General features: G+C 44.4%; 1 protein-coding gene across 2 annotated transcripts; it reads right to left on the reverse strand.

Annotated features, from left to right (window-relative positions):
* Positions 1-2,424: 2,424 nt before the first annotated feature.
* On the reverse strand, positions 2,425-21,186 carry chd4b (chromodomain helicase DNA binding protein 4b). 2 transcript variants are annotated; one of them, XM_079164993.1, is made up of 40 exons: positions 20,978-21,186; positions 20,442-20,668; positions 19,896-20,020; positions 18,165-18,419; positions 17,965-18,080; positions 17,756-17,855; positions 17,443-17,647; positions 17,216-17,334; positions 16,953-17,076; positions 16,621-16,793; positions 15,858-16,103; positions 15,397-15,600; positions 15,060-15,271; positions 14,745-14,876; positions 14,551-14,650; positions 14,162-14,353; positions 13,588-13,788; positions 12,666-12,803; positions 12,433-12,554; positions 12,164-12,337; positions 11,796-11,937; positions 11,453-11,702; positions 11,235-11,359; positions 11,039-11,131; positions 10,805-10,946; positions 10,543-10,712; positions 10,221-10,407; positions 9,682-9,768; positions 8,679-8,770; positions 8,435-8,568; positions 7,844-7,988; positions 7,577-7,733; positions 6,710-6,795; positions 6,329-6,587; positions 6,193-6,249; positions 5,829-5,999; positions 5,636-5,744; positions 4,803-4,935; positions 4,511-4,706; positions 2,425-3,652 (listed from the first exon to the last, which is right to left on the reverse strand). In XM_079164993.1, exons 2-40 carry the CDS (start codon positions 20,503-20,505, stop codon positions 3,456-3,458), a joined length of 5,934 nt encoding a protein of 1,977 aa, XP_079021119.1. In that variant the 5' UTR covers positions 20,506-20,668; positions 20,978-21,186; the 3' UTR covers positions 2,425-3,455. The 2 variants fall into 2 exon arrangements, with proteins under 2 accessions (XP_079021119.1, XP_079021118.1); XM_079164992.1 differs by having other exon boundaries at positions 10,221-10,410.
* Positions 21,187-25,987: the final 4,801 nt, after the last annotated feature.

Raw genomic sequence — 25,987 nt, forward strand, 5'->3', positions numbered from 1 at the left:
TATAATGCAACACAAACTGCACCACAAGGGAGGCTTGTTAACCAAATGTCAAACATTTTACAACCTGTGGAACAAACATTTCACTTGCAAATCATGTTGACCTACAAGAGGTTTGAAAGGGCGTAGAAGTAGGACAAAAACATGTAACGCTGACCACAACACTGTGTTTGAGCAAAAACCCAAAACCTATGAATAAGTGGAATAACATACAATATATACGGCATACTGTAGCCCCACCCACCAGACACACACACACACACACACACACACACACACACACACACACACACACACACACACACACACACACACACACACACACACACACACACACACACGCTGCAGGTGTCGTTGGTCGTGGTTAACGCCAGCTATTGCAGTTTGCATTATCCTCCTCACAGATTCTTATGTTTATCCGTTGATGCTGGTTTGGCTTCTCTTCTTTTCTGACACAACGGAGCGTCACTTCTCAGGCTGCAGGATAAACACATACCTTTTTTTTTTTTCTCACAGCCTCAGAGTGTCAACAAAGACAACAAATATGTCACACGCATCCGACCGTTGCATGCAATGCATCCGAATGTGTCTGTTCAGAGGAAATTACTGTACATGCTGTTCTGCTCCTTCCCTTCCTCTGTGTAAATTATTAAAGCTGTTGAAACAATTAGTCAATAAATCCTCGTTTTCCTCCTTCTTGAATGTGAGGATTTGCTGTTCTCTCCGTTTTTTAGATATTTCTATCTAAATATCAACAATTCAAGGACGTCCCTTGGACTCTGGGAAATAGTGAAAGCCAGTTTTCACTATTTTCTGGTTACATCTCCAAAATGTTTTGAGCAGAGTTGTTTGGCTTGTTTAAGGGTCGGCAATATCTCCGTGAAACCTTTAGGATTCGTCAACCATCGGAAATCTTTCCACCATGGCAGCTATCCCGATAATATTTCTCGGTGTGTTAATCCATAACGGTGAAAGTGAACGCAGAGGACTTTTGTCGCATTATTAGATTTAAACATTCCCATTTAGTTTACCCCCCCCCCCCCAAAAAAAAACAAACCATGATACATGATATATCATGATTTATAGATGTATTGCAATATAAAATACTGTGATAGAGGATTTTAGTCTAAACAATAGACACAATTTATAAAATATTACATTAAATCTATATTAAACCTGTTTCTAGAGAAAACACAGATAAACAGACAATCATTAACACAATTGTCTTTGGTGCAGAGTTGGTACCACAAGTCAAATAAAGACCAAAACATAAAGACTGAAGGCAAGAGTTGAAAAATGTAAATACACGTCACAGGAAGTTTTTAGATTAGGAAAATAAGAGACACTCACCTACAAGACATTTCAGGGACTCTTGCAGTGCGGACTCACTGGCAGTCTGGGCTCTTCTGCACCAGGAAGTGATGGGTTGAATCCAGTCTCTCCTCTGTGCTCACAGAGAGTCAGGTTACAGTTTAGGTTAGCGCCCCTTGTTCTTACTTTCTATGTTCACTTTTGCCCAGCCTCTGACTCTCATGATAAGACAATCAGGCATCAGTACCAGCCCGGCCAATCATCTCGCCCTGTAATTTACTCTAATTTTCTAAATTATCCAACCATCTAGAGGAGGAAAATTGGCCTTTTCCGGTCCCCTTCTTTCCCCGTGCTCTTCCTCTCACCAGCTCCTCTATGTGCAAATGCTCTCCTGCTTTTCCATGTCTCCTGCAAACCAACATTTGCCTCCATGTAAATTCTACCACGTCTTTCAAGGTTTGTATGCAAAGTAGGTCATGCTTTTTCCGCTACTCTTTTGTTTTATTTCAACAGTTGCACTTTCCTAAACTGGAATCAGCATAAAGAGAATTAAGTTGACAAACTAAACAGAAACAAATGCAGGGGTCAATGAATGGTGGATCATATCAGCTTTCTCTAGTTGAATGGGAGGTAAGGACCAATATCTTAGACTGTGCTCTCCAAAACCATTATTTAAACATCAAATGAGAGAATATATTTTGGCAGAATGATGTTCATCTGCAAGCACAGCTTAAGACAGCTTGTTGAGAAACGTTTGTTTAATTCGTCACCTAGTTTACCTCGAGAGAAGTCTGCAGCCTGAGGCTGTACTTTGGCACAGTGGTGCTTTTAGACAACGCCGAAATATTAACATGCTCACAATGACTGCTACGCTGATATTGGGTTTTAGTTTAGCATGGTAGCATGCTAACATTTGCTAATTTTCACCAAAGACAAAATCCAGCTGCAGATGATTGGATATAAGTTAGCTTTGCCGTTATTGTGTCGTAAAGTGTTGAACAAATTGAGATTTTGAACTGATGATTAAACTAAATAAAAACAATTCATCCTGACGGGAACATGAAGGCATTTTTCATGGCAATTCCTTAAAAATGGACAAAAACCTTGAAAAACGGTTGACTTTTTATTGTAGTTCATAAAAACAAACGTCAATGATAGAAACAACGAGGTGGTAACCATAATAATATTCAATAATGTAAAACAACAGAACAATATACAGTAAGAAATTAAATTAATCCTTCTCAAAACCATCCCATGTACCTAAAAGCTGTGCAGCTATTGCATGCCCATATTTCGGGAGAGTTTCCAGGGAGCAAATCTGTGGTGCAGTTAGGAATGTCGAGGTGCTGGTCGGGGCTTGAGCACAGAGAGCTGATCCTGGATTGGGTCACCCGACGAGAGGGGTGGAGGTTTTGGATGGAGGTTAAGGAGACAGGAAGAGGTAACCGAAACTGAGTGACTGATAGAAAAATGACAGTAACAGTCTCTCAGCGTCGGGGGCATTCTGCAGTAGAGGTGCACATTATTATGCCCTGTTTTATACATACATACATACATACAGGAAACACACACACACTCTCTCTCGCTACACGCACACACAGACAGGTGAAGACGGTAAAGTTGAATGACTTAAAAAGAAATCACAATTTTCTAAAGGCGAAATTGGGCACAATAAAATCCCTTGACTTCTTCAATAATCCAAAAATGACTACAAAGCACCTGTATACTCCGAGCATGCTGCTTTTTCTCCCGTCTAGCTTCTTCATGTTACATACAGTTACATACACGTGTTTGACCCTGTTGTAAAGACAGAACGGGACCGGTCAGTGGAGCTGCCCACAGTCCAGTCACGACGACAGTGCTCAGGTTTTTACGGGAGTTGCATCTGAAGCCCAGTGGAGGAGAAAGACTTGTTTCCATTCGCGACCATCTTGCATCTGCAGTTCTAGTCTTCTCAAATCAAAAGTCCAGCAGCATAGCTGATGCTCCTCTGAGTCCAGAAATGGGTTTGTGGGTGCAGAAGGAGGAGGACTAACCTGGCTGTGCTGTACATGGCGGTTTGAGAGGGAGGACGTCTGCTACATGGCGGTGAGGTGAGGGCGACTAGCCTGAGTCAGTGAGAGGGAAATGAGCGAGGGTGGGATTGGTCAGCGCGGCACCTGCATCTGCTGCGAGGTCTGGTTCTGAACGGTGACGTCGGGGCCCCGGCTGGCCAGTCGGCTGAGGATGTTCCTCTCGGACATTTGCAGCCGCACGGCGACAGGGGGTATCCTGGCGATGGTGGCCGGGAGACGCGTCACGTCAGCCTTCATGTCGCTCAGCAGTTCCTCGAGCTGTTTGAGAACTGTAAATACAACACACGCATATGAGCTCTGAGCGCCGACACGGTAATCGAAATGAAGGATTGTTTTGTGTCCGGTGAAATTCAAGGATTCAAAACACTCATGTTTTAGCATTAAGCTGCAGTCAGACCGGATTTCTCCTCGCGAAATGTACAAAACAAAATAGAGTGGATACAAAGTTGTAAATCATACAACTTCTAACACTTTGTCATTGTTCTGACACTCACTACAGACAAACATCTCTCCTTCTCTACTGTTGGTAATATTTTGTGGAGGAGTTATTAATCAGCAACTGTTTTGATAATAGATTCATCGTTTCAGTCATTTTTCAAGACCGCTTCTCAAAAATGAGGACTTGCTGCTTTTTCCCTCCATTTTGTCGCTTGCACAAAACTAAACATTTAAAAACGTCACCTCAGACTCTGGGATAATATGATGGGCATTTTATAGCTTAAAATGTTATTGAGAAAAAATAATCAGCAGATTAACCGAAAATAATCATTTGTTGCAGCGGTATTGTGCGAGTGATCGTCTATTCAACATCAAAGGTGGTGACTTGCAGTGGTTATTTCCTGAAGAGGTAATGAAAAGACGTCTTTGTTCAAACATGGAAGCTGCCCACAGTGCTGCACCTGTCACTAGTAACCTTAGCAGCTCTAATTAGAGATATAAATATTTGTGTTTACATAATATCTTCCTTACTCCTGATGCCACCACAATGACGGCCGACACTTAAATCTCCCTCACACACAAACACAAGCTCCTCTTATTCAGAAGCGTCTCCTTTCACTCAATAGTCTTATGATTGAAGCAAAAGGAATACTATTGTGAGATGATTTCATTTAATTTGAATGTTTTACCTTTATGCAGAACTGCGTTGGCCGGTTTGTTTCCAGACATGGACTCCTTGCTGAGGTGCTGGTGGGACTCTGCGAGGCACTCCACCTCACTGAAGCGAGTGTTGAGGGCCATGGAGGGGTGGGCCGGGTCCTCCGTCATGTTCAAGTAAGCCGCCCTGCGCAACTGCTCCTCAATCACCAACGCCTGCTCCAGTAACTACACAGGGAGCAAAGAAAGACAACAAGAGATGTAAGAGAAAACACAGACAGACAAAAGGGAAACATATGATACTAGTGAGCGTGCTCAGTTTACCTTGAACCTGCGGGCCAGGAACTTGTTCTTGATCTCCAGGAAGTTTCCTCTGCTCATCTCCCCCTTAAAGGGCTCATTGAGGATGGCAAACCTCACGTCGTTCTGCACATCCTGCCACCGAGCGTAGCCGTGTCTGAGAGACGCCGCGGTCAAGTGCAACAACATTACTGTCTCGTGGGGGTCATAATATTATACGCCAATTTATTTTCTCATAGACGTTTTGAGGATAATAAATCTTCTATCATCTTGCATGGATAGCTTTACACATTGGGGCATCATTAAGTGGAGCTGTTCATGTAAACCTTTAGTTAACGTCTCTTCTTTTGAGACGGTCCCTCGCTGCACATCGTGGCCTGAATACTTGCTCTGGTATCCTTTGAATGGATCGATAGACCCCTAAATAATTCAGAATCCACACAAACACCTCGATCGCAGAACAGAAAACCATAAAAAGACAAAACAAGAGTCTCAGAATGCAGCGTGGCGTTGGTGTGCTTCGTACTGGCAGCTTCACGTTTCTGCAAATGTTTACAAAAGCGAACACTTCCATGTTAGTTATGTTATTAATACTTAAACTACTAAAGAAATCAGTCAGCACACTAAATAACGCTCCATGTGACGTTTCAGGTTTTCAGAAGACAGCGATCACACACACACACACACACACACACACACACACACACACACACACACACACACACACACACACACACACACACACACACACACACACACACACACACACACACACACACACACACACACACACACACACACACACACACACACACACACACACACAGTGCGACTTTAACAATGAATTGAAAAGATACTGTATGATTCCAGCCAGCAGCCAGTAGTCATGGCGACGGTGCCAAATCTCAAAGGTCTTCTTGGTGACGGTGGCCGCCCGCTCTTCATTCTGCCACAGAGAGTGAAGCTCTGAAAAGGAGGGCAGAAAAGTTAAAAGACATAAACTAAAGAGAGAAAAAAGAGACAGAAAAAAGTGTGTGTGTGTGTGTCCACCTGTGAATCCTCCGTCAGCGATGTTGAACATGAACCTCTGCTTGGTGGCTTTCTTCTTCTCTTCGCTGACGTTAACCACCGGTGCAGCTGTTGCTCCTTCTTTGGCGTTCTCTCCGTTCTGCAGTTTGCCAGACTCGTCTGTTTTTAGAGCGTCCTTCTCCTCTTTTTGTTCTGCGACAAAACAGAAACACGTCAGCGAGGGCCACAGTTTGAGCTAAATGAGTGAAATTAACTTATGATACCAATGTGATTGTTGAAATGTACATTTAGCTTTCCCGTAAAGATATTTTGAGGATGTCTACATCATTTAACAAAGTGTATAATTGAATGTACTTGCAGTGTATGCGTGTGTTTTATTATGTACCTTTCTTCTCCTCCGGAGGCGAACTGGTGTCCATCTTCTCATCTTTTCCTTCCTCAGCTGAAACAAGAGAAGCCCGGTTAGAAAGGTAGGAAAGGGAAATAAGGAAACGAGACACAATGGAAAACAGTTGCCTCACCTTTCGACTTGTCCTCTGGATCCATCTTGCTCTCCAAAACCTCTCCCTTGACCTCAGCGGGAGTGTCCTTCTCCGTCTCCGAAGTCTTGTCCTTCTCTTCCTTCTCCTTGCTTGCATCATCCGCCTCCTTGTCCTTGCCTTCATCGTCTCCTTTTCCTGTCTCCTTCTCTTTCTCCTCCTTAACTACAGCAGAGTCGACCACTTCGTCTTTCTTTTCGAGGACGGGGGATTTTTCAGACTCATCTGGGATTTCGATGATCTAGGGGAGAGGTAGTCAGTTTCAAATTAGATACAAAATTCAAGTATAACGTTGCTGCACATAACTTATTAGACTGCACTGAAAACATAAATGCATGATGTGGATATAAAAGCAGAATTTACTTCTGGATCATCGGCCTTTTTGGCTCCTTTGCCATCGTCACCCTCCTTCTTCGTGTCTTCCTTGTCGTCTGGTTTAGACAAATCTTCTGACAAGAAACACAAAACACAGGTCAACCACGGACATGCAAAGAGTGCATTTTATCCTGTTTCTGTTGTAGCGCTCACTAAAAACAAATGACATTTTTCTTAAGCTTAAAAGTTGAATGAGTGAAAAAGTGTGTCGTGTGTCCAGTTGTGACTCGTTTCATGTTTTTCTTGTTGTATCCACAAGAGGGTGTCAGAAAATAAGCCGATAGTCAAGAGATACTTGATGAAGACTAAATTATAACACATCTTTTAGTGCATTTAAATTATTTGGATTTAAATGTGAAGTTAGAATTCACACTAAGTTCTGGTCCGGGTTAACGTAGTCTTGCGATACCAGACAATCAGAGATCTCCGCCTTCCGAATGTCTGGGGGCAAGAACGACGGCGAGAGCGTCCGCTAACAAACCTACGGCCCCAACATGTCCTGGACTCAGACCGGCCAATCACAGCCGTGCATCTACATGCTTATCTACATGTTCAGGGGCGTACGTGGGTTGAGCGAAGCGTTTAGAGACTAGTTTGAGAGTGTCAAGGAAAAGTTGAGGTAAAGCATGTGGTGCTGAGGTTAGGGCTGGGAGGAAAAGGAAATGCATGTCATTTATCAAACGATAACCATAAGAACAGTGTTACAACACATATTTGATGTGATGTTCTCATTACGATGCCAGTCACTGAAATGAAACAACCTGTCTGCAGTGATCGTTGCTATATTGTAAATAATCGAATGGAATTTGACTTACTAAGTGTGAAGTGTGTGTGTGTGTGTGTGTGTGTGTGTACCTGGGACAGGAGTGTTGGGCTGTGTGTCTGCAGGCGTCCCAGTAGAAGGAGTCTTTGGGTCTTCACCTGCAGCCAAAGCTGCAGCCCTCTTGTTCTCCTCCAGCTCGGCCATCCAGGGCATCGACCACTGACCGTTCACATGCTCAAACTCCTGCACCTGTTCATCAACACGTGAATCCGTCAGCCCATCACTCAATCAGTGTTTGAATGCTTTAACTATCTAAAAACATATTTTGTAGCGTTTCCTTTCCAACGGGTAAACCATACCTTTTTCCTTATAAGTGACATCACACCAATGCGGGTGAGCACATGTTGCCTTGACAGACCCTCACGGGGGACGCCGTCTGCAAAGGTCTCGGCTCCGTCTGCGCCCGGCTCACAAAGGTGCCGCATGAACAAAGACACATAGGCCCTGAGAACATTGGTGAAGAAGAAGAAGAAGGTGGACGGATGCCACGGTGAATACATTTAGAAATTATAAAAAATCTCCTTGAGATGCACATTTCAGAGAAATGCACGAAGAAAATTAAACAAAATGACACATGTAGCAGATTTATGACTGCTAAAAGCTTTAAGATGCAAACAACCCAGCCAAGTAAGCTGTAACACTACTTAAGGCTGCGTATTGTTGGAAAGGTTTCCTTCTTAAAAGTGGTCTAAACATAAGTCCCACGAGAACTTTAACCTAAATAAAATGGTTTAAACAGGCAAAATTTAGAATTAAATCAGGGACTCACAAATCTGACCTGGGATTTGATGCTAACTTTCAGCACTTGACAGTTTTCATTACAGATTAAATAAAAGTAGAGAGGTTTGATAGTCAACCCCATACAAGTAGAACAGCATCATGAGACTCACTTGAACTCTTTCTCAGACTTCCCCCGGAGGTCCCTGACGAGCCACTGGTTGGTGAAAGCATCCTGGGGAGGCATCCCATAACGCATCACTGCATTTAGGAAAGCCTTCCTCTGGCGTGCATTGAAGCCCAAAACCTGAGAGGTAATAAAGAGGTCAGGAAGTTTACAAATGTAAAGTCACTTTAAAAAAAGGCATTTATCATCGTTTTTCTTTTTGTGCCGATTTTTCATCTGCAGGAACTCACCTCGATGTTCCCGCCCACTCTGGCCAACAGCGGAGGCAGAGGTTTGTCCCGATCGTTCCTCAGCCCTTTGCGGCTTGGTCTGCGGGCATTTGCTAAAAGCGACAAGACACAAAGTAGTTGAGTAGACATTCCAGTCAATAACGTTTCACTGAGTTCATGAAAAGTGAAAAATCAGACATTTTGAAGCATCATCTTGTGCGTTCTTAACGTCCTAAAGTTGCTCTGTGAAGATGCTCCACTTACGGCTCATCACGACTCACTGTGATCCTGCTGAAGCCGTTTCTCCTCATCTCTCAGCTCTTCAACACTTAACGCTTCAGAAAATTTACCACTGAGAGCATTGTTGTGGTGGTATACTTCATTTAATGTGATTGAAGTAACAGAGCCATAATTAAATAAAACATATATACAATCAACTGAAAACATGTACATCTTTCTGTGCTTATAAATTAATGACCAAAATAAAATGAATCAACTTGAAGAAGTTGAAGAAATTGAATAAATACAAAAAAAAACTTCATCTGAAATACTGATGGTGCCTTTTTTAAACAAACCCTGTTAAGTGCCTTTTAAGACAACTTAATTAACAGTTATATGAACAACAACAAACTCTTTAAAGTGCAGGTAGACATTTCAGCCGGCCGAGAAACCGTTGGTTATAATTTTCTTTCGCTGTTTCTTTCCTTTCTTGCCTCTCTATGCTCAATGCAGATGATGCAACAGCAAGTGGCGCTTTGTGAGTTGTAGAGGTTGTCAATGAGGACATTATAGCTGTCGTCTGAATCTGAATGAACATCTGTAGAGGCGATTTGAAGGATGTTAGTGGGAGAAAGAACTGGGGCTCAAACCTCCATGTCTCCAGCAAATACATCTTAATGACTGACCTCAAACAACTTAAGTGGAACATCTGTATCTTCACATAAGTAGTTAACAGTGGTGGCTCAAAAGCACACACACGTGCACCTCTTCTCGTAGCAGCAGTGATCGAAACACTGAGCCTTACCTTCAGCCCGTTCATCAAAGTCCTCGTCGCCCTCCTCCGAGGCCACCGAGTAATCAGACTGGTTATCCGACTGATCCTCCTGCCAGTCTAAAGGGAGCACAGACAGGAACGTTGAAGAGGGACGAAACAGAAACGGGACCAAACGATAAAGAACGTCCAAACTCCTCGAGGGAGCCGGAGCCCCATTTAGTTACTGTCAACCAGGCTTTTAGCCAGGAGGGGGAGCTACTGCTTTTCAGTTTCTATAAATACATTAGTTAGTAAATGTCTTTTCATGGGTTTGTTGTATTTAGCAGTTCACCAAAGTATTCATAAGTCCCCTGCTGTCCTTGTAATCCAGTATTTAGTTTACTAAAATACGTCTGTGTTAAGTCAAGTTCTAAATTACACACAACTAACATGTTTCTATACCAAATCTAATAATCCTAACAACATAAGACTTCATGCCATGCACTCACTCATCTCCTACCACGTTACACCAACACCACCAGCCGTACGCACACACACAGGAAGAGAGGGAGTTATACATTGTTCAGTACCCTGTCTTATTCCTCGGTCCTCCTGGGAGCCGTCATTGTAGTTGACTGGCTTTCGAGTTCTTTTGCCTTTGCCTAAATTACGAGCCAGGTCTTCTTGCTGCTGCTCGTAGTGGTGGCGCAGCAGCTTCTCCCAGTAGTCAGGATCGACACTTTCCTCCTGCTTGATCACCTCTCTTTCCACCTCCTCCTCCTCACAGAGAGCAAAAAGTAATTAATATCGATCGAAAAGACTCAAATGCAAGTGTATTTCTGTAGTGAAGACCAATAATTCAAGACATTTTTAGGAACTGCTGACATCCCCTTCCTAGCTGTCAAAAAGTACCTCTTCCTCTTCATCTTTGACCACATACTGGGCCACTTTAAAGGAGCTGAGGTATTCGTTCATGCTCTGGAGCTCAGTCTCATCTGGAACATCCCGGTTCCTGTCTAGCAAACCGTCGACTGCGTGGTCGTCGTAGTGGATCACACTGCTGTCGTCCTCCTTGTTGTCTCCTGGAAGCAGGATGAGTCAAACAAAAAAAAGGGGTAAGAAAGCAGAAACTACATTTACCACCAAATCTGTCAGTGGGTTGAAGTTCACTCACCCTCTCCAAGTTCATCCTTAAACAACTCTTCGGTTCCAAACTTGAGGATGTCGTCGAGCTCCTGCTTGGACATGGAGCCCGTCTTGGAGCCGAGACCGGGTCGCACCACCAGGTGAGTGAGCATCATCTTCTTCTTTGCCACCTGGTGGAGGACAAACAAGCGGTGAGCAGGTGTTAACAGAACCCTGACATCGGCGACGCAATTTTGATCTCGTTGTGTTCCTTTTCACAGACCTGCGTGATCCTCTCCTCCACAGAGGCTTTGGTAACAAAGCGATAAATCATCACTTTCCTGTTCTGGCCAATACGGTGAGCTCTGCTGAACGCCTACAAAGCACACACACATATGAAACAGACAGCTTAATCACATATCACCCAAACAAACAAACATCCTGACGTGGCTGTGAGGTTACAATCGGGGTTTGCATACCTGGATGTCATTGTGGGGGTTCCAGTCAGAGTCGTAGATGACGACGGTGTCGGCAGAAGCCAGATTAATGCCCAAACCACCAGCTCTGGTAGAGAGGAGGAACGCAAACTGGGGAGCACCAGGAGCTGTTGGAATGAACGACAGAAACAGAAAGAAGGTTAGAACACTGATAGCAGACCAGAGCAGCTGTTTTTAGGTAATACAAACAGTGCATGCACCATTAAAGCGGTCGATGGCCTCCTGTCTCAAGCTGCCGGTGACTCCTCCATCGATTCTCTCATATTTGTATCCCTCGTTCTCCAGGAAGTCCTCCAGCAGGTCCAGCATTTTAGTCATCTGGGAGAAGACCAAAACCCTGTGGCCTCCGTTTTTCAGCTTCCTCATCATCTTCTGGAGCAGCGTCAGTTTTCCTGAAGACTTGGTCAGAGCATTGCCCTCATACATGCCATTTGGAAGTTTCGGTGCCTCCTACGGTCAGAGAAATAAACATGTTTCAATACTTAAGACATGGATCACCCCCAAAAGAAACACGTTTGTTCCCAGACAACTTGAACGTCGTACTGTGGCAGCTGCAGGAAAGAGGTAGGGGTGATTGCAGCACTTCTTCAGGTCCATCACCACGTTGAGCAGAGACACTTGGTTTCCTCCTCCACGAGTGTTCAGGGCATCAAAGTTACGCGTTAGGATGAACTTGTAGTATTTCCTTTTTTTTTACAACAAAGACAAAAGGTTGAAAAAGATAATGAGAAAACAGAATTCAGAGATTAGACAAAGGAAAATATATTATTCACTTTATACACTACACAAACCAGAAAGAAGTAATGATAGAAAAATCCCAATAAATATTCTTCAACATGCAGACTGGTTTAATTTGAATGGGTGTATACTGTTACTGTAAATATAATGCTACAGATCTTTCTAGAACGTACTTCTGCATGGGGCTCAGCTCCACTCTAACAATGAGCTCAGTCTTTGAAGGCATGTGTTTGAAAACATCGGCCTTCAGCCTCCTGAGCATGTGTGGTCCCAGCATGTCATGGAGCTTCTTGATCTGGTCCTCTTTGGCAATGTCTGCAAACTCCTCCAGGAACCCTTCCAGGTTGCTGCAGAGAGAGAAAGAGAATACAAATACATTAACATAGGATGGGGGTGGGGTGTCCTCCTCGTATCTGCAGTGGCCACATGTGGGGCTACTTACTTGAATCTCACTGGCGTCAGGAAGTTCAGCAAGTGGAAGAGCTCCTCCAGGTTGTTCTGGAGAGGAGTGCCAGTAAGCAGCAGCTTGTGTTGCAGCGGATAGTTGTTCAAAATCCGGAAGAACTAACAAGAAGCAGGAGAAAAAAAAACATATGTTATGCATTGAGCAAACAATAAATAATCAGACTTACATCTTAAACACAGGATAAACACTTTAAGTACTCTTTCTATTACCTTGGACTGGTTGTTTTTGAGCCTGTGAGCCTCGTCCACCACCAGACAGGCCCATTCAATGGAGCCCAGCACAGCCTGGTCAATGGTGATCAACTCATAGGATGTCAGCAGGACGTGGAACTTGACTGTTGAATCTTTCTGTAAAGCACAGAAAAAAAAATGTTTAAGTTCTTTGCAAAGGGAGCGCCGCATATTTACACTCTGCTACAAGCGCTAGCAGCATGAGGAGGCGCTGACAGTCTATTCTGCGCTGAACGTTTTGTTTGTATTTATGGTCGCCGAGAGTTGAAACATGTTCAACTCTGGGTGAAACGCAGCCGTCCAATCACAATGTAAGCTACAAGTGGAGTGGAGGAGAAATGAATGCGTCTGCCCTCTCTCCCTCCGTACTTCTGCATTCACTTCAACCGGAACAAGTACTTTACTTTGTGCCGACATTTTTACTTCTGCAGATAATCTGTGTCAAAGCAACCAAAGCGGCACAGCTGAATAAATTGCTGCGCCTGTTTGGCCTTCTGTGTTCTGCATTAACAATAAAGAAGTGGGCAATTTAATTAGTTTTAAAACTTATTTGTCTTTGTAAAAAAGCAACCCAATAGAACTAATAGCCTAACAAACCCCCCAAAAAGGCAATAAAACTGCTTATTGTGCTGTTGAGCCACAATTACCACAAGGGAAATTCCTTCACCGCGATCAGCCCCAGTGCCACAAGCTAAAACCGTGGCACACATTTGTATAATTTGGCAGAATTTTTTTGTAATGTAAATTCCTACCAGTATAACTTTTGATACTATAATCGGACATCAAGTGCTATTATACAGGGCACCAATTCAAACTGGCAACACTACTTCATCAATATTTCCAATCAAAGATATCTTAATATTTTCATTTGGTATCATCACGTTTCTACTTTCTTCCTTACCTTCATCCTGGATGCTTTTTTCCCGCCTCGGATGGCGTTCCCCTCGAAAGAGAACTCGTTCTCCCTGATGACCGCCCTGCTGTCTTTGTCCCCTACGTAGGTCACCACGTACATGTCAGGGGCCCACATCTCAAACTCTCTCTCCCAGTTAATGATGGTGGACAGGGGAGCACTAACCAGGAAGGGACCTTTGGAGTGACCCTGTACCAGGAAGACAAAGTCAACGTTGACATGTTAAGAATAGATTTATTATTAAATGGCTGAATTTATACGGTGCTTTACAGTTTGCGTCTCATTTACGCACACTGAACGCGGCCACAGTTTATCCGCTAAACAACAAGATATGTGAACAACTATATTTGTCTTGCCCTGCCTTTAGGATAGAGTTCCTTACTTAGAGCTTACCCCCTTTAATGGACAGAGTTACTGTGTGTCACGTGTCTGAAACCCCTCCCACTAACATTGATTGACAGGGGAGGGCAGACTGGACGCAGCCGGTTCAGACGCTGGAAATAGCATCAGAACAGGAAGACGCAAAAACTGCTTGCAAGACAATCGTATACACAGTTCTCACCTCCTTGTACAATGAGTAGAGGAAGACAGCAGTCTGTACGGTCTTTCCTAAACCCATCTCATCAGCCAGGATTGTGTCTGTGGCCTGAGCCCAAGAAAACCTCAGCCAGTTGAGCCCCTCCAGCTGGTAGGGGTGCAGGGTGCCTCCGGTGCTGTCCAGGTAGTCAGGCTGCCGATCAAACTTGATGGTGGGCTGGAAGGAAGAAACAAATAATAAATATCAAATCCACATCTGTCCTGATTCAAGCTAATTTTATTCTGCCGAGGGAATACCCTCGACAGTGACGCTTCATTTTATAATTAATAATTCATTAGTCCAATGAAAAGATTTCATATGGCAGGATCAGCTTTTTGGAGAGTTTCTTTGCTTCAAGGTTTCATGATACTTACATCTATAACTGGATTAGCCGGTGGACGCTCTGCCTTCTTGACTTTGACCGTCTTCTTCAGCTTCTTAGCAGGTCTGCCCTCATCACCCATCATCAACTCTCTTAAAGGAGAATCACAGAGATACAAAATAAACATATTTTCAACTGCATTCATGTCGAGAAGAATCATCCAACATGTTGTAAGCGTCTGTATACCTGTGATTCCAGTATGTCTGTTTGTAGGTGTCGAACTCTGGGATGTCCATGTCTTCGCTCTCCCAGGTTGCCTGGTCATAGGCCAGATCTCTCCATTTGATCAAGTAATGATTGACGTTCTTTTTATCAACACTAACGTGAAAAGAGGAAACACGCGAGAAAGATGGAGTTATGATAAATTACTGTTTGCGCTCCAGGTGTGTATGACTGAAACTCTGTCTGATGGCTCCACACCGTCAGAGCAAACTACATTCACTGTGCGTCTTTTAAAAAGGTGAAATCTGTATTTCATATGAGATTATTTATGTGTCTCACGTGTGGTTGAGGATGCGGTGGATCATCAGCCACTCCATCTTGATTCCATAGCGGTAAAACTCCTCCTCCATGTGGATGAAGAGAGGATCCTTGTTCTTCCTCTTGGTGCTTTTGTTTACATCACCCTCACCTCCATAATCCACAGGCGGCGGTTCGTCCATGTCGGTCTTCCTCTGGTAGTTGCGGTACATCACCTGGCAGTTGAGCTCCAACTGGGCGACAGGGAGGCAGAGAAAGGGGAGCATTAGGTTTGCGTTTGTCTCGTCTTGTGCGTGCGTGCGGAGAAAAATACACATTGTCAACTACAAGTGGATACAGTCTTCAGAGAGTGTGCTACCTGTAGCTCCAGCACCCAGGAGCAGTGCCAGTAAGACATGTTGCACCATTTGACAAAGAACTCCCTCTCCCTGCGGCCTGCCAGCGGCGGGGGATCAGAAGCATCGGCAGGGAGATCAGCAGGACGAGGGACGGGCGTGGCGGCCGGCGGATCCCCCCACTTCCATGTTATTACCTTCTGGACTTTGCCCTTCATGTATGGACACTGTTAGGAAGTAGGAGGGAGGGGGGGGGGGGAATAATTTATGATGCTTGTCAAGCAAGAAGCACTGATCAGAAATTCTGGTTTTGAAAAATAATAGGAATGGTCCAGTTTTTGGACATGAGACATCAGCAAAATAAAAGCTGCTTTGGTTTAACTAAAATACTGTAGGCGGGCACAAGATGGAATCTGCATCCGGATAAACTCCTACGTGAGCGCACGCGCGCACCGACTCGCATGCGCCAGTGCGCGGTGCTCACCTTGCAGCGGGGGCAGATCCATTCTCCATTGGGAATTTCAGGGAGAGGAGGGTTGAGGCAGTGGATGTGGTAGGAGGAGGGGCAGGTGTCACAGCAAAGCAGCTCCCCTCCGTCCTTGCACACCCGGCAGAACTCAATGTGATGGTCGTCTTCTTCCTCCACCCCTTCGTCCCTCCGGTCTTCTTCCTCCTCCGCTTCGGCCTCGGAGAGCTCATCCCTGGCCTCCCACTGGATCCCCTCCTTCTCCTGGTGGCAGAATTGCAGACAGAGGGAGGTGGTGTGAGGGGCGGGGGAGGGGGAGGGTGAGGGGAGGCAGACAGGCAGGGAAGGTATGCGGAACGGAGTGAAAGGAAACAAGGGAGGGGTGTGGGGTGATTTTCAAGAGAGCCGGGGGTGGGGTGGTGTATGTGCATTGCACGCATGTGGAGCCACAGTGGAGGGGAGGAGGGAGGGGAGGGACAAGAAAAGGAAATGGGGGATGGGGGGGTGAGACATGTGGTGGGAAATAGGAGAGGATAGATGGGAACATGAGGAAGAGGGGGGGGGGGGGGGGGGGGGGGGGGCAGCAGAGGACAAAGAAAAATGGAGAACACAAAAAGATATTTAAAAAAAACATTTTAAAAGTCAATTTCTCAAAAACCACCCCCCCCCCTCCTGTCAATGCGACTTAATGCAAGAGTAAGACACTTCCACACAGGTGTTATTATTTTACTCCGGGAATGAGGCCCAAGCTTTTCTAACATAGGACCCAGTGGATACTCACACAGTGTGGGCAGCTCCACTTGCCCTCGGGGGCCTTTTCCATGTCAGGGTCCAGACAGACCATGTGATAAGCTCGTGGACAGGTGTCACACAAAATGATCTCTCCTCCCTGCTGGCACACCTCACAGTAGTCCTGGTGGTCTGTCTCGTAGCCATCGCCATCCTCCGTTTCCACTGAGAGAGGACAACAGAACATTTGATACCTGGACATATTAGGTGCAATGGCCTTCAAAACCTCCTCCATTTATCTGCCCACTGTTCTGAAATATGTCCAGTACCGATGCACGGGTAACAGAACCAACTTCTTATTCAAGGAATATTTCCATTGCCAACCTTTCTTCTTCTTCTTCGCACTCTTGGGTTTCTTCTTGGGACGGTTGCTGCGGTTGGAGCCGTCCGACACAGGGAAACTCCCGTCGTCAAAGTCACTGTCGACATCGGGTTCATCTTCATCACTCTGACGGAGAGACGGCGAGGGAGAGGAGATCGGGAAAGAGAGAAATAACGTGTTACATTAAAGCACACTATCAATCGTCTGATTATAACCATTGTCTACTTCTCAAATGTAAAGACCGGGTGGCACGAAAGTATCTTACCGAAGAGCGCTTCCTCTTGCTGTTGAGGCCGCCTAGTTTGATCTTGAGTGGAGCCACCTTCTTAGGTTTGGGCTTCAGCGGAGGCTTAGCGGGCTTAGACTTCTTGCGAGCATTGGGACCTGAGAAGACACCGAGATTAAACTTTAATCAGGAGGTTCATAAACGACAAACCACCTTCATCTTCATATTTGATCATACCGTTATCTGAACAATAATGTGTACTTCACCTTTCCCCTCTTTGGTTTTGGCCTTGCGGAGCGGAGGTGCCGGGGCTGCTGGGGGTGCAGCGGGTGTCGGAGCAGCGGCAGGAGCAGGAGCGGGTGAAGCGGCCGCACCGGTCTCCGGCCCTCCGTCGGTTCCTGCCACCACCATGTTCTCCACAGCTGCAGCCACGTTGGCGGCTGCCAGGGCCGCATTGGCTGTGGCGGAACCCTACATGAGAGGACACGGCACAGAGTGAGAAACGCTGCTCTCTGCTGTCGAACACACAAAGAGGAAAAGCAACATGGTGACCTGCAAACTTGTTCGGGATTTCAATACCTTAAGAGGGTTGTTGGTGCTGAATTCTCTCCACTTTGCCATCATTAACGTCATCATCTTGGACACAGCAATTTTGGGGTTCTTAGCTGCAATTAAAGGCCTAAGGACATAGAATGTACAGTGATTATTTATATTTCCATACCTACGTAGCTCCTTCAATAGCGAGGTACAGACAATAATATCGACTGATGTAAAAGGGGTCTCCTCACCTGACGAACTGGCTGAAGGCCTTGTAGTTGGTGAGGGAGCTGTAGTCTTCCTGAGTAAAGACGTGGTCAATGTCTTTCATGCCCCAGGCCTCCAGCAGCTGGGTGGAGCTTTTAGGCTGAGGGCAGGTTAATTTGTCACGTTAGCCCGGAGGGAATTCATTAATTATCCACTCAGCAGCCGAGTCTGAATGAATCTTTACCTGGCAATCGTCGTCGTCGTCGTCGTCGTCTTCTGGTTCCGGATCTTTGCGCTTGCTCTTCGAGCTGGATGAGGCTCCCTTCTCTGCTGCCGCGCCTCCTTTCTTCTTATCTTTGGCGTTGCTGGAACGTTTCTTCTTTTTCTTCCCGGGGGCATAATCACTTCCTTCACTCGCTGACCGCACACCTCCCTCTTCTGCATCTCTTCCTGGTGCTTCTACTCCGAGCAGGTGCTCCGGGGAGCTGACTGGCAACTCCTGCAAAACAAAGAGCCACTTTGCAAATCACACGAAGACACTAGTGCTTTTATATATATATATATATATATATATATATATATATATATATATATATATATATATATATATATAATTATAATATATATATATATATATATATATATATATATAAATAAATTCAAAATGAAAGTGTCATGATTTCTATTTGATTTCTAGTAATAAATATACCACTCTATTGGGATGTGGAGGTCTGCATGTAAAGTCACGCAGGTCTGCTATCGTCCATGTAGCTACACTTTGCTGTCTGTGACTTTTTTGAGAAGCTGGAACCGGAGACGTTTGGCTTTTTTCCTTTAAAAAGGTCTCATAACATTGAATTGATTATCAAAATAGTAGAGGATTCATTTTCTGTTGATTGACTAATTGGCAAATTATTAAAACCCTTCAGTAAATCAATCGTATCATTGTAATCTGAATATCTGGGTTTTTGTACTATCAGACAAAACAAGCGGTTTAAATGTTTTATTGTTGGGCTCTGCTACATTATATTAGGTAGTAGTCATCACCAGTTAAAGGTATTATATAACCAAACCCATTAATTGATTAGTTGAGAAAATAATCAGCAGATTCATCAATAGTTATTTGCAGCCCTGATTTTTAAGGAAATGCTCATCTCTCTTATTTTAATCACAACCGAGACGTCTCCTGGCTGACGTCCAGTCAAAGGAAAATAAGATGGAGGAAATAAGACTAACCCAGAAACGGGAGATTTCTTTTGAGAATGTAAAAAAGACTGTATTACAAACACCCAGTTTGTAATACAATTCAATTACAAACACCCAGTTTGTAATACAATTCAATTACAAACACCCAGTTTGTAATACAGTAAATATATATAAATATTGCAATACTTTCTTCAGTGGGCCATAAACTCAATCACCAGTGTGTTGCCTCCTTCGTCCTTAGATAGTGACATTTATTTAAATTAATATCTTTGAAATTGCCACGTTAAGATGATTGCCATATTATTTACCCAAAGAATTGTTTTGTTGCTGCAGTTTAAATTTATTCCTGATGCAACAAAAAAAGCAAATGTTTTTGCAACTTGAACCCAGTGTTGCATCATGACAACAAATGATCTTCGACTCCTTGAATTATTGACATCAGACATGCACAGAAATTAGGATTAATGCGTCCTTTACACAGCTGTTTTGCTTGACTTTCTGCTGTGAATAAATAAATGAAAAATGAGTGAATTAGCTAACTATTTAGCTACAATAAAACTTTACTTTTTGTGCATGTCCATGTAGATCTGAGGAGGTCCTGATCTGGAGTCGAAGGACTCACAGGGGTCCCTTGTTGATAGTTTTAGTGTGCACCCCCTATATGTGACCCCACATATTTGTTTACCAGGTCTGACAAAGAAACCGCACAAGATGGGGGTTCCCCGAGTCAACAAGTTGACAATGCACATGGAAAGTTTGTCAAACTAACCTCTCTGATGGGCCTCTGCCTCTTGCTGCTCCTGCTCTCTCGGCTGCTCTTCTTGGCTTTCTTCTTCTTCTTCGTCTTGGGTGCCTCCTCTACGTCAGACACAGCATCCGCGAGCTCGTCCTCACCTGCGGGTGACACACGTTGTCCGTTAAAAGCGAGGGGGAAAAAAAAAAAAAGACACGCGGAATGGTAGCTCTGCTGCAGACCCGGAGGGAGAGAGGAGCACAGACACGCGCACTGGCACGAACATGGCGAGTGTCCGTGCGCGCACGTACACACCCTGAATGCCACAACAGAACAGGTTGAAACTTGTCTGTTCTCCGGCTCTGAAACTTTGACAGTTCACGCCCGCACTCGAGAAGACACACGGCAGATTAACGGGATACGAGGGGTTAAGAAATAAACACACATAAACACTTCCTCGAGAAGTTAGCTAACTAGTCGATAATGGCGAGTGACGGACAGGCTAGCTTAAGCTAACGTTAGCTTCCGCGAGCTCAGAGAGAGATGGACCTTCTTCAGAGGAATTAAAAAAAACGAGCTTACCGTGAAGAAGTGAGGGTTCGTCCGCGGCTCCGAAGTCTTCCCTCTCATCCTCGCTGCCAGACATTTTCGCAGCGTTTTAATTTTTACGTCTTGCTGGTCGAATTAATCCCTCCTAAACCTTGCTCCTCGGTCCGCGAGGGAGGAGGGAAAAATGACGTGGGACTGTTGGAGAATGGACCGGGGGGGGGGGGGGGGGGGGTGTCCAGGAAGGGAGGGGGCCGTGGGTGCTGGAAATAAATAAATAAATGGCATTGGTCGGTAGCTAACGTAATCCTTCATCAATGTCCTAATATTTACACAGCATCTGATCTAATTAACCACCTGCGTGCCCAAAAGAAGTTGGATAACTGGATTATCAATGCTTTGACATTTATCTGTTGTTGATTTGCAGGTATTAGTCCACACAGGAGTGAATTAACTTAAGTGTGGCATTCATCGTTATTTAAGTGCTTCAAATTTCGCATTGGCGAGTTCAAACGATACATTGAAGAAAAGTTTAAGCTTTGAAAGCCTACCTTCACACGTTATAAACTTACTGTAGTGTGTGTGTGAGCTTAGTCCCGGGTCGAGGTGTGTGCTCTCTCTCTCTCTCTCTCTCTCTCTCTCTCGGTGCAAGAATGAAGACAAGTCAGGCCGTTTGTGCGGCAGTTGTCATTTAGCGCTCATTCGTTAAGCCCGGCTGAATCAATGATCAGCGGAATAAAATAAAAACAGATCCGTCAATGACCCAGAACACGTTGCTCCGTCCCCCAACCTCACAGGCAGAGCTTAGCTAACATCCTCACAAACACACAAAGGGGCAGACATCCCATAATAATCCTCCCCCCCTCCTCCCACACTCGCACAGGACTCTGCATAGTTACCTCGCAACGGACAGACCATAATACTCAGCCTGCCCCCACCCCCCTCCACCACGGGCTCGCACGCGCGCACGCACACTACCACTGCTGCTAGACATGCGTGCACCGGGCTCCCTGCATGCACACTCCTTCCCCTTTCCACTAGTAGTCCCAGCCCCCTTAGCAACCTCGTTGTCATGGTGACACTCCCCCCCCTACAGACCATAATACTCCAGCAGTACCAGCAATACATCCCATAATATACAACTGCTAAAAAGACAAGAAAGAAGAAGAAGAAAAAAAAACAGTCACATGGTCTCCAGGGGAACTCAAGTCCACTAGTGACAGACCATAATACTCACTTCATGTGGGAGCGAGTGTACCAAGAAGTCAGAGAGCCTTCACTTTATGTCCAGGTGATCCAAACACAGGTAGACCGCACGCCTGCAGTGCTGTGTGCAGGTCGAGCAGGCCTGCTGAACCTGCTGGTGTAACAGAGCTGGATGTGTGTCAAATACTTTAATGGTGCTCAGCAGGCCGAGGCCTCCTGTCACAGCGCTGTCGCTGCCACACTGCACCACATCTGTTTCAGTGACCAAGAAGAAGGTGATCTCACCGTCAATGTATGGAAAAGTACTTCAAGTGCAACATAGGCCAACAGGTGTGCAAGTCCACAAGGGGGACAGACACCATGCCTGTATCTTGGTCTGCTGAGGTGGGATGCAGGCCAAAGGTGAGTGAGTTGATTCACACAATGTTGCCTTCAAGTTCAGTTTGTAAAGTAGTAAATATGATTTAAGTTGCTGGACATCAGTGACACATGAAATCTGTAAATATGACTGTGAAAGGTAGTTTTTTTTTTTTTTATCGTACTAGAATTACTAAGACATGAAATTCAAGGCACACACCGTCAACTACAGACGGCAACTATGCAGTGAAAAAGAAAAATGTTTCAATAAATTCACCAAAACATAAATTACAGGCCTGCTCCGGCTGCACTTTTTTCCGCTTTGTTCTGGTGCTGCAGCACATTGTAGCTTTATGCTGCATACTTTGTAAAATCTTTAAAAGCAATAAATAAAAGTGGACGCTATATGATCACTTTGGCTCAGCGGGATCTGTTTTGTTTTATATTTCAAAGTAAAAGCAAACGAATGTGCAACAAGTCCAAATAAGAGCGCAGAGGAAGCACCTGAAGGCGTTTTCATTCATAAATCAGACCTGAGCTACTGCACATCTCAGACCCATCCAAGCAATAAGCCGTTCAAAGGTTTGATTTGGTTCTGGTGCTGCAGCACGTTGTGGCTCTGTGCTGCTGGATTTCTAAAATATAAATAAATAAAAGTTGCCATCAAACAGTCCTTTAGGCTTTTTGCAGGGTTTGCTTTGTCCTCGCTGGTATTTTAAAGGGAAATCCCTTGAATGTTCAACAAGTCCTATTTGAAAAGTTTTTAACTCAAATCAGGGCTCAGAAGAAGCACTTAAAGACAACGCAAGAGTCTAATCATGCTGCATAGAGACGTACTGATACACTGTGAGAGGCATTCAGTCACTTATACCTCTTTGAAGTATTTTTTTAGGTAAGTTAGTAACATTTTCTCCCCGTCTGTGAGTATCATACAATACATTACGTGTCGTCCAGTTCCAGCTTTATGAACTTAAAGTGAAACATCCAAACCTAAGGCTTCATGTGTTTTAATGGCTGCACCACGGTTTCAGTTAGATGTCTTGTGCATCCTCTGATAAACACTTGATCAAAATTCCGCATGAAATATTCAATTTGTGAAGAAAGTTTGGGATCTCTTATCGAATTTGAAATAAAGTTGAGCTGTTTGGCTGCACGTCATGAGTTTACTGACCCACTGGCAGGCTGCGGCTTTTTACAGTGTAAGTTAAAGGAGACATTTACCACCGAGACCGAGAGCCATGGATTACTATACCGTAACAACACATATTATCTTAATTACGTTTCCTATACATTTTAAATGGATACCGTAGTTTTTAAAGACGCACATGAGCTTTGTTTTCAGATGATTATATAGTTTAAAGTAGCAACAATATTATCAATTTCCTCCCAGGACAACAGCTAATACCATTTGACTTGTAGGTCTGTGCCGTGCTGCCTGAAGGCCAGAAATGCATTCATGGAGAACGAACAAGCTGCGTTCGTTTTGTTCTCTTTTGGTTCATAGTAGCAAATATTTCTGTTGTATCAGAGGTGGTATTTTCTGCATGTTGGGTTCAGTAGATATGGAAAGATAATAGGGCAGAAACCCGTCCAAACGTGAGCCCAGAGGCCTTCCACTGTTTCCTCTACAACTATGGCCGCTCTGCAATATTCCCCACTGTACGGTACATGCAGATTGCGTAGCAACAAAGGCCTATGTCTGGCCGTTGTCTGTTACTATCGCTTGAATGCCCCCTACATGCGCATGTGTGCGCGTGCACATGCACTCACGTGCAATGCCGTCACCAACACCTCCTCCTACTCCCTCCATATCCCATATGTACTGCCATCTTTCCACCTCATACACCCCCCCCCACCACCACCACCACCACTATCCCATAATATTCATGGTTCGTCCGTTCCCTCTGCCCCCTCCCCCCATGTGCACACAGCTCACCGCCCACTCTGCCACCCCCACTTCCCTGCCTGACAACACCACCGCCTGCCATCCCATAATATTCATGCACACGCTCCACACACACACACTCATACACAGCAGTGCGTTCAGCTCTTTGTTGGCAGAGATGCCTGAGCAATGCGAGCGTGCTCATGCACAGCAGTCGTGTTTCTGCCTGCTACCATCATTTCGTCTGCACTCACACTGCTGAGGCAGGTTGCCCTCAAGTGCAGAGAAGTAGCAACGCAAAGGACGGGGAGAGTAAAAGGTCGCGGGTCACATTTCTGTCTCACAATGACCGTGGGCGGAAATGCTGGTGAAGTCCAGAGTCACCATGAGGCCCCAGCATCCATCCCGTGGTAAACATCAGGTCCGTTTAGAGTTGCCCCACCTCACAGCGGAGTCTCCCAAAGTCTGCTGCCGCCTCCCACCACAACAGAGGGAATACAAGTCATCTCTATGTCATGCTGAAGCTTTAACAAGCTTCTCTTTAGGCTCTGCAACCTGGCTACAGTCAATCAGCACTGGGCCATTTCAGCATGATAAAATGTCCACAAAATGGGGGAAAGATAAAGATAAAAAAAAAAAAGAAGAGGGGCAAGTTATTTACGAGAGAGGGGTGAAGGGATGAGCGTAACAGAGGCGCCGGACATGACAGTGGCCAGCTCATCACCATGGCGTTGCTGTGGGAGACAGCGGAAGACGTCACTTGGAGAAACAGGGGACACAAAGGAGGAATACGACATGAGGAAGACAAAAAAAAAAGGAGGGAAGGGGGCCTACAAGAAACCTGTCTGCAGATATAGACAGAGGAAAGTGTGTGTGTGTGTGTGTGTGTGTGTGTGTGTGTGTGTGTGTGTGTGTGTGTGTGTGTGTGTGTGTGTGTGTGTGTGTGTGTGTGTGTGTGTGTGTAGATGGGGTGACCATTTACTCAGGATCTGGGTGTCAGAGGGTTCAGGTAAATGGGCCACCGAATCCTAGACAGGGACCGCGAGTCTGCAAATGTTTGGTTCTGGTGCCGCACCGACTCATCCGATTCAACAAAGGAGCAATCAAGCAGTAAATAAGTTTCATCAGGTGTGACGAGGCTGAAGAGTAATCGTATTTATTTTCTTTACTTTATTGGATTGCAAAATGTCTTTAAGGTTCAATCTATTCATCCGTAAAATGAAGGACATTAGAGCGATTCCAATCCAATCAGTCAACACTAATAACAGAAAAGATACTAAATAAATACCAATAAAATAAAATTAGACAACATTAACAACAATAATAGGCTAAATCCAATTTATAGAGTGTTGTTCAAAGTTCTCACAGGAGCTTTACAAACAATAGAATAAAAGAAAGGGGGAAAAAAGAGCAGTAAAGTCTTTGATACAGAAAAAAATAGATACGATTAAAATGAAAGAAATGATTGGAATAAAAACACAGCAGTAACTACTAATTGGCTAAATCGAATGAAGATCAGATCCTTACAGGTCCAAAATTATTATGTGTAATTTTTGAAAAGACAACAACCTCTAAACCCAAACTGCAGTGACTCTCTAGCGAACTAAAACGTGCTGGTGAGAAAGCCGCAGCTTTCCCTAAAGCCAAAGCCAATATTTCCCCCTTGTTCTTCTCATGAAGGCAAATTGAACATAGCTTTTGATGCTTCAACATCTCAGTGATTAGGTTTGTTATACATAAGGCTGTAGCTAAATATAATCATAACGGAGAAAAAGTAACAACAGTTTAACCTAAACTAGCTATCTTCAAGCTAAAAGTTAAGTATAAATATATAGATTTTAGTTTGTAAATTCAAATCCAAGCAAGCTGGAATAACTGAGTTTGTAGATAAGGTACTGTCATTGGTACTGTTACGGTTTTATAGTATATATGTATATGTATATATATATATATATATATATATATATATATATATATATATATATATATATATATGTTACACAGCTTGACTAGGTAGCTTCAAAGGTTGTATATTCCACAATTTAGAACCATTCAAGCATAAAATTCGGATTAAAATTAGAATAAAACATCCTCACCATAAATCTTGCTTGTCTCATATCTTGTGTGGGATAAA

Source organism: Pholis gunnellus, assembly GCF_910591455.1.
Source record: "Pholis gunnellus genome assembly, chromosome: 8".
NCBI lineage: Eukaryota > Metazoa > Chordata > Actinopteri > Perciformes > Pholidae > Pholis > Pholis gunnellus.

Excerpts from the sequence above, each read along its gene's own strand:
- chd4b (XM_079164992.1), bottom strand. The coding sequence starts at position 20,505 with ATGTCTGGCAGCGAGGATGAGAGGGAAGACTTCGGAGCCGCGGACGAA. Across the intron at positions 15,272-15,396 it reads CCTGGGTGCTGGAGCTACAG|TTGGAGCTCAACTGCCAGGT; the intron begins GTAGCACACTCT and ends CCTGTCGCCCAG. Across the intron at positions 4,707-4,802 it reads TCCTGGCCCGCAGGTTCAAG|TTACTGGAGCAGGCGTTGGT; the intron begins GTAAACTGAGCA and ends CTCCCTGTGTAG.